The sequence below is a fragment of the Hirundo rustica genome, chromosome 6 (assembly GCF_015227805.2).
Source record: "Hirundo rustica isolate bHirRus1 chromosome 6, bHirRus1.pri.v3, whole genome shotgun sequence".
NCBI classification, from domain to species: domain Eukaryota; kingdom Metazoa; phylum Chordata; class Aves; order Passeriformes; family Hirundinidae; genus Hirundo; species Hirundo rustica.
In genome coordinates this window covers 30,934,851-30,949,782 of record NC_053455.1, presented here as the reverse complement: position 1 = coordinate 30,949,782, position 14,932 = coordinate 30,934,851, and the positions used below count along the sequence as shown (strand labels likewise).

Genomic DNA, 14,932 nt, shown 5'->3' with positions numbered 1-14,932 from the left:
TTTTAGCCACATTAGTTGAAGTGAAAGCACAAGAAATGGTAAGGATAGGGAGAAGCATGTTCTAGTAGTGAGGGATTATAAAATCTGTACATGGGGTTTTTGGTCCATTCTCTGAAACAGATTAACACAGCTGCATAAATGAGAATAGCATCCTGGATATACACGAGTGACTTTACCAATCCAGTGCTTCTTTGTCAACCCTGTTACTGAAAGTAACATTTCAAGCTTGGATGTGGTTACAAAAAGTTCTGCCTTTGCATGGCTTTTCTTTATTCTCCTTCCCTGAAGCCATTCCAGTTTACTGTGAGTTTCTTTTTTAGGACTTATTATTTTTGGAAGGCATTCTGGAACATTTTGTGCATATGGTAGAAGTGCCGTTGTACTGATTAAAGCCGAAAGTATGAAACCTAGCTTTTCTGATGCAGTGCGGCAGGGGAAAAATGCTGAAACAATAGTTTCTAAAGGGAATACTTTTCCAAATAAAGGCATTTTCAAAAAGCCCACAATCAACAAAAAAGCACCCAAAAGCAAAACGGAGAAAGATTGTGAGAGATGTGTTTTCTGCAATGCCCCAGTCTCTTGTTCTTCCCATAGATTGTATAGATGACAGTATGTTCAAAAAAACAAAAAGATCCTTTAAAGCAGATCCAGCACTTTTAAAAAATAAATAACTGTTTTCTTTTCATTCCCTGTTGACAGGATCCCACTGCTATAAGCATTTTTGTAATAGTGCAGAAAACTGCAGTGCACTGGAGTTGTGTGCATTAACCTAACTCTTCCCACTGCTTCTCCGCAGCTCTCTTTTTGTTACTAGTTCCTGGAAGTTCACAGCCTGCCCATAACTAACTTCTTCCTTATTTGGAAGGACAACTGGATTGTTATCTTCCTCTTCCTAAGTAAAACAGAAAAAGTTTCCAGTGCAATTCTGACTTTAAAGAAAACATCTTAAAATCTGGGAAGCTAATGGTATTTGGGGCTTTCTCTTGGGTTTACCAAAGCAAGGAAAATTGGATTTTTTTTTTTTTTTTTAAAGAAATACAATACAAATCTTCTGTGCATGTGTCAGACCTGGCATGACAACCACAGTATGTGAAAATGGGGAAGGATCATCAAAATGCTGAGACTATTCCTAATGGTTTGTCTCTGATTCTGTTTCTGAAAGTATGAGTGCTATTTGCAAGAATGAAAATTGAGCCCTGCTTGACAGTTGTTAACCCACACTGACTTGTGTTTCCATCATGCAATGGACAGTGAAAGGTACTGAGTACCACCCCTTTTCCCCTTGGCTACCTTGCATCTCTTCTTTGTACACCTTGGAAGGTCTGTTCCTTCCGTGTTACTTACCTTTAAAAGGAATGTTGGAGTTGAAGCTGGTTTGGTCCCCTCAGGAGTGTCCTTTAACCTGCTGTCCATTTCTCTGGGCTGCAGTGGGGAAGAAGCTCACAAAGGCTTGCACCCAGCATGGAAGGGGAAAAGCTGGAGGAAGTGCTCCCTGCAATCAGCCCACAGAAAAACATACTCAGCTAACCTCAGGGTGGTTAGAGGAGCATCAAGTAAGATAAGGAGGCAAACAAGGGAGGGGTGCAAAAGCATGATCTAGTTGCCAAAAGGACTTCACTGTGATAGGAAGGTTAGAGAGGAGGAAGCTGGGGGGTAAGCTGTGCAAACTGGTGAATCTTGCAGCTTTATTCACTTGAGGTAGGAATATTGGTGTGACTTAACCAATTGTAAGGTACTAGTTATCCAGTAGTGAAAAATCCAGTTCTCTGGCTTAAAGCTTGGGTATGCCTTAGTGAGTCTGTGGAGTTAGATACATGCCATTTATCAGAGATTAAAATGGAATTTCAGAGTTTAACCTGTCCATCTGGCTTCTTTCTATGCAAACTCTAATGCTCCCACTTGAAAATGGAAGTTGTGCATCACCAATTGTTGGTTGAGTGTGTTGGGATTTTTTTTTAATTTAGCATTTTAAAATTTAAAAGAAATGCTCTAGAAGCCTTCATGGGAAAGAGCAGGTAAAAGTTAAATCAAAACAATTATATAAAAGAAACAGCTAGATTTGAAGGTCATAGGCCAAACCCTTGACACAGCTGGGGAATGAGGAAGGAAATCCAACTATTTGGATTCCACTTCAGCAATGGGGTTGTTTGCAGTAGGGTGTGTGCTGATTCCAATGTCCAGAATAAGCAGCTTGGTCTTTCCTAGTGATTCTTCTTTGTAGCAGGGAATATATGCAATTTGCTCATCTGCTTTTTGCTGTGACTGTGAGATGCAGAAACCTGCCATTTTATAATTCAAATATGAAGGTGTAAAATGAAGCTACCAAGCACATCATCTGGTTACTGGGCAGGAGGAGTGTTACACATTGCTTGGCTTTTCATATTTCCTCTTTTCCTCTTCCACCTTTTCCCATTATCCTGAATAATTGAGAGTTGGCTGTGCTGAAAAGTCAGATGATTAAGATTTTTCTGAACTGCCTGCAGGTAACTTCACAGGCTTTGTTTTTTTCCTTTGTTCCTAACTTACACTTAACAGTGTAGTTGAATTGTGATGCTATCCCTAAATGTTAAAAATACAATTCTGTTTTTAAAAGCTTTCAACTAAACTGGTTTAACCACAGAAAATAAATGGAATTAAGGATTTGTTTATTTCCTCTACTGTCACTTGGACTTGGTTTTTCTGTTTTTTTTTTATTTAGCAGCCAAGGGGATGGCTTTTTTGCTTTAAAGCTTAACTGATCTTTGAAAGCAGGCAAAATAAGGATACAACAAAACTAGCAACTAAGGGTGAAGGTTAAATCCTCTGAACCACACTGCTTACATTAGATTCCACTTGCAGCGTGACCGTGAGGCAAGAACAATGTTTGTGCTTAGCTTTTCAAAAGCTGTGCTGTGCACACCCATCACTCATGCCACTGCTAAGATTTTTGCTGTGTGCATTCAAGAGTTAGCAAACAATGTCTGAGTATTATTCTGTGAGGGGGAAATCATGTGGATAAAATAGAGATTTCTTATGTGCATGAGGATAGCTAATTTTCTTTGCTAAGTTTCAAGTATGGTATTTAAAAGCAAGCCAGTAGCATTCCAAACCCTCTGAACACTTCCCTAAATAAACTTTGAAGAATTCAGGTTGAAGACCTGTTTTCCAACAACAGTGACACAGGATGTAACTGTGCCAGGCATTTTGAATAGCTAGAGAACTTCAGACTCTCCAGTCTCTGGTTGTCTAGAGCATGTCCTGAGCATATGGCCTTCCAAAGAATGCTTTTCCATGTGGACCTAGGAGTCCTTCTGTAACAAAATAAGAAAAATAAGAAAATTAAGTCACAATCCTGTGCAAATTTACATATGCTTATAAAGGGATCTTGGATCAAGGGATATGAGTTGGCAGCTTCTGAAGGTCTGGAAGATAAATGGCAAAAGCCCCAAAGAGCTTATCTTAAAGAGAGCTCCTGCCATATATAAATGGGTCATCTTTGAAAAGGGCTGCTGGTGGTGTAAGAGCAAGCAGGAAGTCTGGCCTGCATGGTTTCAGTGGAAGCTGATGTCTGCCTGAGTACTTTATGTAGAAGCAAACTGCTGCTCCCTGTGCAAGCAGGGCTGGCCATGCGACACGGGCAACTCCTGCTGAAGCTTCCCTGGGAAGCTTGCTTGATGCTAAGACTTGAAGAAAGAGCTGGAGATGTCTGTAAGCTGGGAGCAATGGGTTCATTTGTTCATAGCATCCCCTAAGAGGGTATTGACTTTGTGGCTATAGAGGAAGGTTTATTGTCTTATCCATATTTAGTAGGTGTTTTTCAAGATTCACATTATAAAGAAAGCAAAAAACCCTCCACCTTTATTGACTTTTAACTTTTAACAGAGAAAAATCACCTCCACTCCTTACTGTATTTATGGGCACTGCTGGCTGTACTAAATATTATCTTTGAGAACATCTTTGTTTAAACTTAATCCTTACATAACCCTTCTGCCTGGACTGTGGCCTGTGAAATGGGTCTGAAATGTCCTTGCGCTTCACACGTGTGCTACTGTCAGCTTCTGCCTTATTGTTCTTAGTATCCATTAAAGAAACCAGCCCATTCCTTAGTGCTTTGTGTACACTTTGATTCTCCCAAACCCCTGAATTGTTAAGCTATGCCCCGGTAGTATATCTCTGACAAATATGTGTGATCTATGCTGCACTCCAGCTAACTTCAGGCAGTGGAGACCTGAGGAGTTATTATGAAAGCTGCTTCCCCCTGAGCTGTAAGTATAAGGACTGTGCTAAAACAACAGTCAGTTTTCAGAGAGCTGAATGTCTGTCTAAATAGCCTCCAAATCAGCTCTCCTCTGGGAAAAAGGGAGTTTCTTATCTTGTTAGTATCTCTCTCTTCTGATTTTGCCAGGGAACAGTCAAGGCTGGGAACAAGTTTTGTAACTTGGTTGAAGCCCAAAGGGAGGATCCTCACACGCGGTACCTGTAACCCGTGTCTCCTAACAATCCTGTGCTGTCACCCACTGAATGGGCAGGCTACCTTTGTGTGTCTTTCAAATCCACACCGAACTAAATCAGCTAAGTGGGGTGTTCCTGTAGGCATAGCAGCATCAGTTTACAGCATTCCTGGAGTGGCAGCCCCAGGTCTGTGATAAACAGGATACCTGGTAACCTGGGATTCAAGTGACTTGGTATCTAATAAGACATGTGGAAACCATGTCCAGTTTTAAAAGAAAGGAGAAAAACAGTGCTGTGCTTTGGAGCAATCTGTTAGTGAATCAAGAAGAAGCAATTATTGATTCCTCCTGAAGAATCTCTTCTTTTAGGTTTCTTTAACTTGTTTGCCATTCAGAGACCAGAACTGGACTGCTGACTTCTAGGTGCAGTCTTTGGGGGAGGAAAATGCCTCTGGGGAAAGGTAGCACACCTCAGGTGGCTCAGAAAATTTTGTGATAATTGCATGCCCTCTTCCTGCCTCTTCTGGCTGCTGCTATGTCGCCTGACATGCATTGTTCCAAGAGCAGGGAGGGCCACCTTTAAAGGATACCTTGGCAATACTTTCAGAGGTTCTTATACTAATGAGGCTTCATTAAATTGGAATAGGGAGGACAGGGCTTTCTTGGTCTAATCAGAAGGGTGTTTGTTGAAGATGGTGCATTGCTTTTCCAGAGCTATAATTCTGTGTAGAGCAGTGACTCTTGGTGAAGAGCAGCTCTCTGTTGGTCTGGAGTATAGGCTGGCCTCTTCTGATGGAATGTGAACTTAGATGCCACACGGGAGGTGGGACCTGAGAGGACAGGGCAGATATACAGATTAATTGGCTTGGCTTTCTTCACATGGATTATTTTTTTCATTCCATGTTGTAATTGTTGCTGAAGGTATTCTAGCGGGAAAGTGGAAGTATCCGTATTCAGTTTTGCATGGTGGAAGTTTGCTGAACAAAGCATTGGCTCCTTACCCATGGAATACATGAGAAATCTATAGGCTGTGCTGCAGGCATAGCGGGACAGATTCAGTCCTCTCCCTCCCCCTCCAAATGAAGCAAGAATCAAAAGGGATAGGCACAGAGTTTATTGTAGCAGCAGCTCCAATACACATGACACTTCAAACGTCACCTTGAAATAACATTTCAAGCCAGGGTCTATGCAGACAAAGAATTTTTCTTTGAGAGAGACTAAAAAGAAAGATCCAAATTTTAAAGATAGCCCCTTTGTGAAGTATATATATATATATATACACTATATATATATATATAGTAGTGACATGAAACTAAGGAAAAACCCTCTTTTCCCTAGAATGGATACCAGGTTTATTGACAAATCTACATATTCCCTCCCATAATGCATCTACTGTTTTGCCTGAGTGATTGGAAATGTGAGTTGAGGCTGCTTGAGTCGTGTGTTTTCCTAGTCAGTGCTGGTGTATTGCTCTAATCTCGGAAGTACTTAAGGATCTGAAGGTTCTGCCTTCCCCAGTAGTAGGATTGCTAACCCACGTGTCCTCTTTGTCCTCACAAGGTACAAAAGAGTACAATACCTGCCTCTGCACTTCTCAGATCTCTTTGAGATTATCCAGAAGTTTTGAATTTCCTTGGGAAACTTGGCCAAATAAAAAACCTAATCCCCCTTCAGTCTGCATATTCATTTAACTGAAGAAGCTGTGGCTGAATGGGGTGTTCCTCAGAATTAAAAGTGTTCCTGTTGTCAGGTGTAAAAAGCCAATAATTTAGGCAAATTTGTTTTCACCTGAGAGCTTCAGATGTGTAATGAATATCAGGATACAAGTGTTGAAATGTGTTTCCATGTGGGATTTTTATTTGGTTGTTTTTATTTTGTTGGTTGATTTGTTTTTCCAGGGTGTTTTTTTGTTGGTTGTTTCTTCGTTGGTGTGTTTACCATTGGAGGCCTTGCAGGTTAAAACTGTAGTAGGTTGGTGAAATATGTGTTCTGCGGGGTCTTCATTAAAAGTAAGGGTTCAGCTCTGTGCTTTCTCTGTTTCCCAGCTGTGCTTTGTGTGTTTGTGTGCAAGGCTGTTTTTGCTGTGAGAGTGCCTCATAGGCTGTGGGTGAATCCCTCAGTCCTCAGGTATGAGCAGTGTCACATCCTGCAGTTTTAATTGCTGTGCTCTGTCCTGTCAGATCATTATACCTGAGGTTTGCAAGTTGTTTTACATTCCTCCTTGTGAGCGTGTGTTTGCCTGCTGGCTGGCTGTCAGGATTGCTGTGCCTCTCCAGGTGGCTGAAGAAGCATTTGAGTGATTTGTCCTAGCTGTCTAGTACAGTCTGCTGTGTCTGAGACCTTCTGAAAAGTGGTGGGGGTGTAGGAAGACTGGCTCTCTTGAAGAATTTTTGAAACAAATCCTGCAGATGCTATGTCCTCTGGGGCTGTCTTGAAAGGAAAAGCTAAAATTAATTGTAAGCTAGGCAGTCTTCACATTTGAAACATCAGACAGTGAGTAAAAAGTTATGGTCTCTCTCTAATACAGCTTCTTTTAGTTTTGCCTGGGTAGAAGGTTGCTTTTTCTGCTCCTGTTACCTTGAGAACTGTGAATACTTAGTAAGATTCCTAAGTGCTAGAACATGTAAAAGGTTTCTTTGTTTCTAACTTTCCCTCCTCCCTCTCCAGATGTTGTAGGTGTTTGGCTCAACACTTTTTCTTGCTTTGTTTGTTTTTTTTTTTTTTTTTAGACCAAGGTGCTCCTGATCAACCAGATCTTTCAGAAATTTTTCAAAAGAAACTTTGGTGGGTAAAAGATGTGCCATGGAATGGTAGCATCAAAGAGCAACACAGGATCATCTCTTGCCTTGACTGGCCATGGGTTATTTCGTCTGCTAGTTATCTTTGGTTCCTTTATCTTGGAAGCACAGTCCACAGGTAAGTGAAACCTTTATATATGCTGCAGGGAGGGGGAGGTTTATAAGTTTCGAAGTGGCTGTATATTTTTAGGTGAAAACTGGTGATGGTTGATGTATTGGTACACATCTTCCAGTACTCACAGGAAAAATTCCATCACTACATGTTGAGTAGAGAATGAAGTGTCTGAACTGAATGAGTCTTGTGTATTAGTAAATAAGTGCTTGTCCTTCATCCTGTAGTTTTTATTCACAAGGATTTTTTTTCCCCATCAATTCTTATCTCTTCACTGCAGCTGGGGACACTTGGGGCATCTCGAGAGCATGTTTCTGTTGAGTAGGATTCTCATGTAGACAGTGCTATCTGTGTGCCCTGTAGCAACTGCTCATGTGAAGGGGTGGAAGCAGAGATTGTGTCCAGCTCTTTTGCACAGCTGTTGAATCTGTTCAGTGTTTCCTTGTATGCTATCTTCTAACACCTTAACACCTGCTACCTGCACCCCTCTATTGGATCTTCTTTTCAGCTTAAGTTTTCCCTCTCCCCTCATCTCTCAATGTTTCTCGGATGGATGAATGTTGTGAATAGTGTAAATAGCAGTGGAATGGGCTGAAAAATGTCATCAGAGATGGGAGATCTCCCTTTTAGAAAAGAGTGGAAGAAGGAAATGTGCAGGATACTCAGAAGGTAGTACGTGATGTGAAGTAGTTCTTGATTACCCAGTATACCCGGAAATGTCTTTTTTTCTCAGACTAGCCATGATCTAGTTTTTGTCTGTAGAGAGATGTCTGATCATAGGAGGCAGGAGATAGAAAGAGGAACTTTGTTTGCTCTTGCAAGAACTTTGAAGGAGTTAATCCCAAAAAGACAGATTTAACTTGAGCAGCTGTTGTAACGTAGAGCATTAGCTTGCCTCAGTAAAGAAATCCTCAGTTCTTGACATAACTCTAAAAAGTCCTGTTTATTTGACATATCATGGTACCTGAGAATGTCATGTGACTAGCATTCCTCAGCATCAGTGTGGGAGAGCAGAATAAACATTAGCTGCCAGATGCACTCAAAGTTGAGGTGATCCTGTGTGAAAAAGTCTGTTGTTGCTGAAAACTTCTGGAGGAGGAGTTGATTTCCTTTTACTATTCCTGGCTCTTCGAGCTGGAAGAAAGAGACTGCTGAAATCAGATATCTCAGGCTTATATGTCTTCCTGACCTGATTTTGGCCTTGTAGGTAATGAGGGGGTGGCAAAGACACCCTTGAGAGCATGACAAATTGTCATAAATAGTTAGTGACGGTGGGAAAGGGACAAGATCTTTTTGGATCTGGGCTATCCGTGTTTTTTTTTCCAGCCTTGCTGTTGTTGGTGATAGTGTCACTGCCTCATTTCAGATAGACCTGTCAGATAAGCCTCCCAGCCTGGGGCACCATTGCCATCTGAAACTCAGCAGTGCAGCACCTTCAAATGAGACTGCAGTCAGTATGCAAATGCCTTGTGCTGCACGGGCTGCTGGATGGGGAAAGGCTGCCACAATACTGGCAATCCTTTTTAATATCATTTTTGAGACATTCAATCTCATTACAAAAGCACTAGTTAGGCATGCCAGAAGACCGGAGAGTGATTCTGCATTGTGTTTCCCTTTCTGTGTTCCTTTTGCTTCAGGATCTGTAACCAGTGGTGAACTGATCAAGGCAGATCATCAGCTAAACAGGATTATAGTGGCTAGGCAGGAACCATTTCCTGCAGGGGAAGTGAAAAAGCAGAGGGGAGCCAGGATCAGCAGAGGACAAGACATGCGGGGGAAGAAGTCCTGGGGAAGGGCTTGCTGAGGAGCGCTTCCATGTACGGTTTTTCTGAGACTGGGGTGTAGCAACCCAAAAGCCAATTGCTGGGAGGGGTGGGGGTGCTCAGTCATGGGCCCAGGGAGCTGCACCTACAGCAGCGTGCCAGCCATGAGCAACACTAATGAGCAAGTCAGCTGAGGAGCAGAGAGCCAGATGGCGAAACAAAGAGTACTGGCGAGGCACTTGGAAAATCATCTTTCCCTCATCTTTGTCCCCCAACCGCCTCACCATCCTCACTTTATTACTTTGCATAGCAAAGTCATTCAGAGCAAGCAGAGCAAAACGATGTTAACATGAAGCAAGAGGCTTTATTAAATCTCGTGGTGGTAATGCTTATCTTGAATGTGGAGCCAGTGTGACTAGCTCAAAATTGTTACAAAAGCTGAAGAATGTTCTCATAAAAAGACGAGCATGGAGACAATGCCTGGCTCAGCCCTGAGAGAGAAGGCAGAGCTTTTGATTCATATGTATAAAACCATATGAGGTATATTGTATTGCAATCATTTTGCTGCTTAGAAATTCTATTGCTTAAGTTCCAGGAAGCTTAGAGATATATTCATGATCTGGGCAGGAAGATGTTCTCTTTGCCATGTGGTTAATGCAGAGAGCAGACTCATTTTCTGTCAGCAAGCATCTGCTCTGTCCTCTGGTAATAAATCGATTTTATTTATGCATGGATTTTTAAGAAAAATCCTCAGTGCTTTTTCTCAAGCAATCTATCCAAATATCCTCGAGTGCCTTGAGATTAATCTAAGTTGCTTAGTCACTAAGCATACTGCAGAATTTAGGGAAACTTCCCTAACCACTGCACATATTTTAACACAAAACAAATGCAGTGTCTGGTAATGGGCAAGCAGTGAAGCTGTGTCAGAAGAGGAGGATTTATGGAAACTTGAGTGCTGCTCAGGAATATTTTTTGAGCTTTATCACTGTTGTAGCATTTTTCCTCGTCTGGCAAGTTCTCCAAGGTTAGTTGCGGGAAATAACGAAGGAATGAGCAGGCAAGGAGACTTGGAAAGCTCCTCAGTAATACTGAGGCCTAGTTCTTCATCTGTCTTTTCTGTTTCCTTGAGGGCTCAACTGGAATGTAGCTAAGAGCCAGGATGCTTAGTAGATAGAGGTGGGGAATTTTTGAAGCATTGGGAGCAATGACAACCTTTTTATCTGCATTTCCACAGATAATGCTTCTCCATCTTTTCTTTGTTGCTTTTACTTTTGTAATTTTTCCCCCTCTCCCTCCCAGCTCTGTCCCTTAAGGCCTTGTATTTATTTCTCATTCGCAATGGTCCTCCTGCCTGGCCAAGCTATTTTTGGAAGAATGACAGTGGATCAGATTAAGTTGTTCATTAAATTTTAACATGTAGTCTGTAAAATACTCTGAAAGCTTCCTATGATTTATGTTCCAAATGTGTAATCTCTCTTGGATTCATGACTGGCTCTGTCAGAAACCTATCAAAACAAGTTGGGCCTTTCATTATTGGTAACAGCATCACCTGATCCTGGGAAATGCAAGTAAATGTGTTGGTAAAAGTATTAAACATCCTGAATTAAGCAAACATCAATACCCATAAAGGAGAGAGTTTAAATATTAACCTTTAAAAATTAATAGTAATGGTGGCTCGGTGAATCTAAGTCTATTTAGATTTAGACACAGTCTGATTTTTGTTGACTGCACATGCAAAATGCTATAAAAGTTAGCTCTTTAATTTTTAGGATTGCCATTAAAGTGATAAATTGAACTTGAATAAACTCAAACAAGTCCATTCCTGTGTGTTGTTGCTGACGCAGATGCAGCCAATCTGCTGCTTGCCGTTCTAAGGTCTTTTCAGTGCCAAGGTTATTCTGCACAGAAGCTCCTGGATACCACTGGTATTTGTTTGCATTGCACAGAGCAGCTTGTTAGAGCGCACTCCACTCATTGAGCAGATTCAGACTTGCTCCTATTCTTTGGGAATCTCTGCGAAGCAGAGGTCTCCTTTGTCTCTGATTATGCAGCTGAAAGGAGGGGGTTTATACAGCTAGGGATGAATTCAATGGCCATGAAAACAAGGATACTATAGCACTGGAAGGCCAGACAGAAATGTGGAAAGTGTCATGCTTGAACAGATGATGTGGATTCTAACGCATATGCTTCATGTAAGTGTAGGTTTGGAGAAATTACAGTGTTAGCCAAAAGCAGTATGGCCCTCTTCATGGAGAGAAGGGGGAGCATTTTTAGGAGCAATTCCTCTTTGCAGTCCCTTTGTAGAACTTAATTAGAGCAGAGTGGTATGGAAGAGCATGGTGAAGAGCTGCAGAATAATGGCCAGGCTGCAAAGGTGACTAGGAAGCAGATGCAGATAGGCTCAGAATTAGATTATTCGCATGATAATAATATTCACACTACTACACACACTGATCCAGGCAGTGTAACTTAAGTAAATGCCTTGAAGGGAGTAACAAGGATCTCAGGAAGCCACAAAACTTGTTTAATTTTAACGAGTTCTAGTGGGTGAAGAACGAATAAAAGTTTTGTGATGTTTAGCTATCTGCTGGCTTAAAACATGATAGCATAATAATAATCCCGAATTTTCCTTCTGTTTGTCCTAGGTTGGCTAAGCAAATCCAAAGGACCTGCATGTGAGTAAACTTATGTTCACTGCTGTGCTATGAGAAATGAGTGTGACATTTTGCTGGTTAATATAAGTGTCTCTGAGCTAGGATTCCCATTATACTTTTTGTTGTGTTGGATAGGCTTGAGATTCATCTCTATGCCCCATCTTAATTTTTGACCCTTGGATTAGGGAATGACAGCTGCCCTCAGTTGAGAGAGGGCAGATCAGCTTCACATCTTTCACTGTGCTTGGAATGGATCCTTGTGCCTTCTACAGAATTTAACTTCAAATGACTCAAGAAAACAACAAATCAGAATATTTCATTAAATGCAGAGACTTGCTGCTTGTGAGAGTTTTGAGAGGCTGACAGAGTATTGAGAGGATAGGGAGGCTGAGGTGAAAACATCTTGGAGTTCCTTTAAACGAAAAGTGAATGTCTCAGCATGATTCTTGATATATTCCATTGGATACTCCTGCTTTTCATTTCATGTGCTCAGAAAAAGTCTAAAGTCTTTCCAGTGGCCATGTTATGGATGCATACAACTTTGGAAGGAGTTGGGAAGCATATTTGGTTTCCTTATCTCTTCTAAATATATAAAATAAAATTTTCTGTACATTTTTGTTAAACTCTGAAACATGGTTTGTTTAGTCTGAACTGACCCCCTGCTCTGAGAAAAACGCAAACAAAAAAACCCCACAGGAACAAAATCTGAGAGGAATGGATTAATGAAGAAGAATTTAAAGATGTGGGAGGGCAATTTTACCACCTACCAAATTTTGGTCTTCAGAAAGTGGGGGTTAAGAGAAGTCCCGATGGGATCATCTGAATCCTCTGTTTTTATTTAATGCCTGAATATTCCTCCTGGCAAGAAGAGTGATATCACACACACAGTATTAAGGGGCTTTCAATTCTTGGCTTCGGTAGCTAGCAGGAAAATCAGATTTTTAGGAAAAACCTCACGAGTTTTCTGGTCCAATTCATTGTAGCTTCTTGGGTTCGAATGCAAAAGATGGAAACTGGTAGGAGTTTCATTGTAAGGGGAAGCAGGAGGGGTGCTAAGAGTCATTTGTTCTTCAGGAGAAACTAGTGAACTACAGTCCAGATTCTGACTCATCCTGGTGTTCCTTGAGGACTGCTGCCCACTAGGCTAGAGATACACATTTCTTTGTCTCTTCCTATTTTCACTCAGTCCTTGCCTTTTTGTTTGCTAGAGTCAATCATTTGGGGGAAGAGTTTGGGTTTTTTCTTAGTACTACAGGAAAAGTCTTGACAGTGGGATAGAAGAAAATTTGCTTGTTTATCAGTTTGCCCCAATTCCTTTCCTGCTTCTGTCCCTTTTGAATCCTACACTGGTTCCCAGTGCAGTCAAGGAACTATTTTTTTATAATATATGGAATGTTTTTCATCTGTGCAACCCATGTCTGCCATTACTTCTGCATCCCTTATGTTTGAGCAAAGCACCACAAGTAGTTACCACTTCCTGTTCATGCTGCCAGCCAACAGTGATTCTGCAGTGGGGATGGCAGAGCAGGAAGTACATTTGCTGTGGAACTGGGGCAAACTTCAGTCTGGCCTGTTACTGTGCTGCTGAAATAGCTGGTGTGGGGTGTGTAGAGCTCTGGATATGACCTCAGCATGCTGACATGGGTGATAAGGAAGAAACAAGTTGTAGGGCAAGGCAGGAAACTGTAGATTGAGTCTTCAGCTTTTGTGGCTGAATCTGTCAAGGCTCTGCTAGACTTGGGAATCGGTGTCTAGATGAGGACTGCTACAACACTGCTGATAACAAGCTGCCAGTAGTCAGGAGTGAGGACGGTACTAAAGGCCCTTGAACAGAAATGTTTGTATCTTTGTGAAAGTAATTGGAACAGGATTCTGGCATTGTCACAAGAGGTTGTACCTGCTTATCTGGGTGTGCCGGTCTGCATGTAAATACACATTTTCCTTTTAATGAACTGAAACCTCTGGGGAGTGTTCATCTTCCCCTCTAAACAGGAATTCCTGAGGCTCTGCTTCTGCAAAGTGTTGCACTGGAGTTGGAGGACGGCTTCCAGATGTTAAAGGGATTTGAAGTAACCCCTTAGGTGTGGGGCTGCATAGATGAGTTATGGGGTGTGCTAGATGGGTTGGGCTGGAGTAGGCATGTTGCTAAACTGTTGAATAAAAGGAGCTTTTGGCCCAGCGTAATACAGTGATCCTTTTATTCTGGAGCAGGGAAGGGAACTTCTGGATTTCTTGTACTGAGAAGACTGCCTCATCCCAAGAGGCTACTGGGATGCTCCTTCGTTGCTTCTGTACTTTGGTATGGCTGGTGCTGGATGGAGATGCCTCCTGTGTTCCTTTTCTATAGGTCCAATGTTGTGAATGCAAAAATAAGTGTGTTTATCCACCTGGCATAGTAAGAAGCATTTCAGTGAGAGCAGAAGCCAAAGAATTGAACAGTAGGGTAACAAAAGAGCATCTTGAAATCCTGTGGCTCAGCATTTTAGGTCTAGCTAGTCATCTTAATTCAACTGGGAAAATATTTCTTGTTGGAGAGCAAAAAGCCACCTTTTCTGCTGCTTTTGAGATACATATTTTTCTTTGTCAGTAAAGGGAAAGATACGTCCTACTTGTAAAATGTTGCCTTGCTGTAGAGTGAGATAAGCACCTCTGGTGGATGTTTTCTTGAGTTTTCAGCCTACAGTCAGGGAATAAATATGGTAAGGTTTGACACATGCAGAGTCATAATTAGAAAGTCAAATGCTGCTGTTGCTGCATTTCAGGCTAGAAAGAACATTTTCTGTGTCCTGAGAAAAAGACCAACATGGTGTGGAAAAGTTTTTGTGTCAGACATATCCTCACTCATAAAATATCCTCACTTACACACTCATAAAATTGTCCAGAAAGAGAATAAAACTATTTTATGCTCTTACCAATGTTGTAAGGCAAATGAGGACTTGTAGGAAAGTGGTTGAAGAGATTGAACATGAGTGAGAATCAGTAGAGAACAAGATTCTGGGAAGGAGAGGAGGGGGACAGGAGTGCAGCAAAACAGGAGGGTGTCTGTTTCCAGAGGTGAAGTTGTGAAAAAGATCATAGTGGTTTATAAAGTAAATTAGTGTCTTGGTGGTTAAGTAGTGCAGATCCTAAAAGAAGGTAGTGTTTTATTTGTGCAGGTAGTTTAGAATAGTTGAGA

The 14,932-nt window shown here is 41.5% G+C and overlaps 1 protein-coding gene across 6 annotated transcripts in view; it reads left to right on the top strand.

The window, feature by feature from the left end:
* The window catches only part of SUSD6 (sushi domain containing 6), a 94,939-nt gene that overhangs the window by 39,582 nt on the left and 40,425 nt on the right, over positions 1 to 14,932 (top strand). For 5 of the 6 annotated variants that reach the window (XM_040068495.2, XM_040068493.2, XM_040068494.2 and 2 more), the window contains 2 exons: positions 7,160 to 7,346; positions 11,749 to 11,778. In XM_040068495.2, coding sequence (XP_039924429.1) covers positions 7,226 to 7,346; positions 11,749 to 11,778 — 151 coding nt within the window. In that variant the 5' untranslated portion in view covers positions 7,160 to 7,225. The remainder of the gene's footprint in view (positions 1 to 7,159; positions 7,347 to 11,748; positions 11,779 to 14,932) is intronic. The other variant, XM_040068498.2, reaches the window with a different exon arrangement.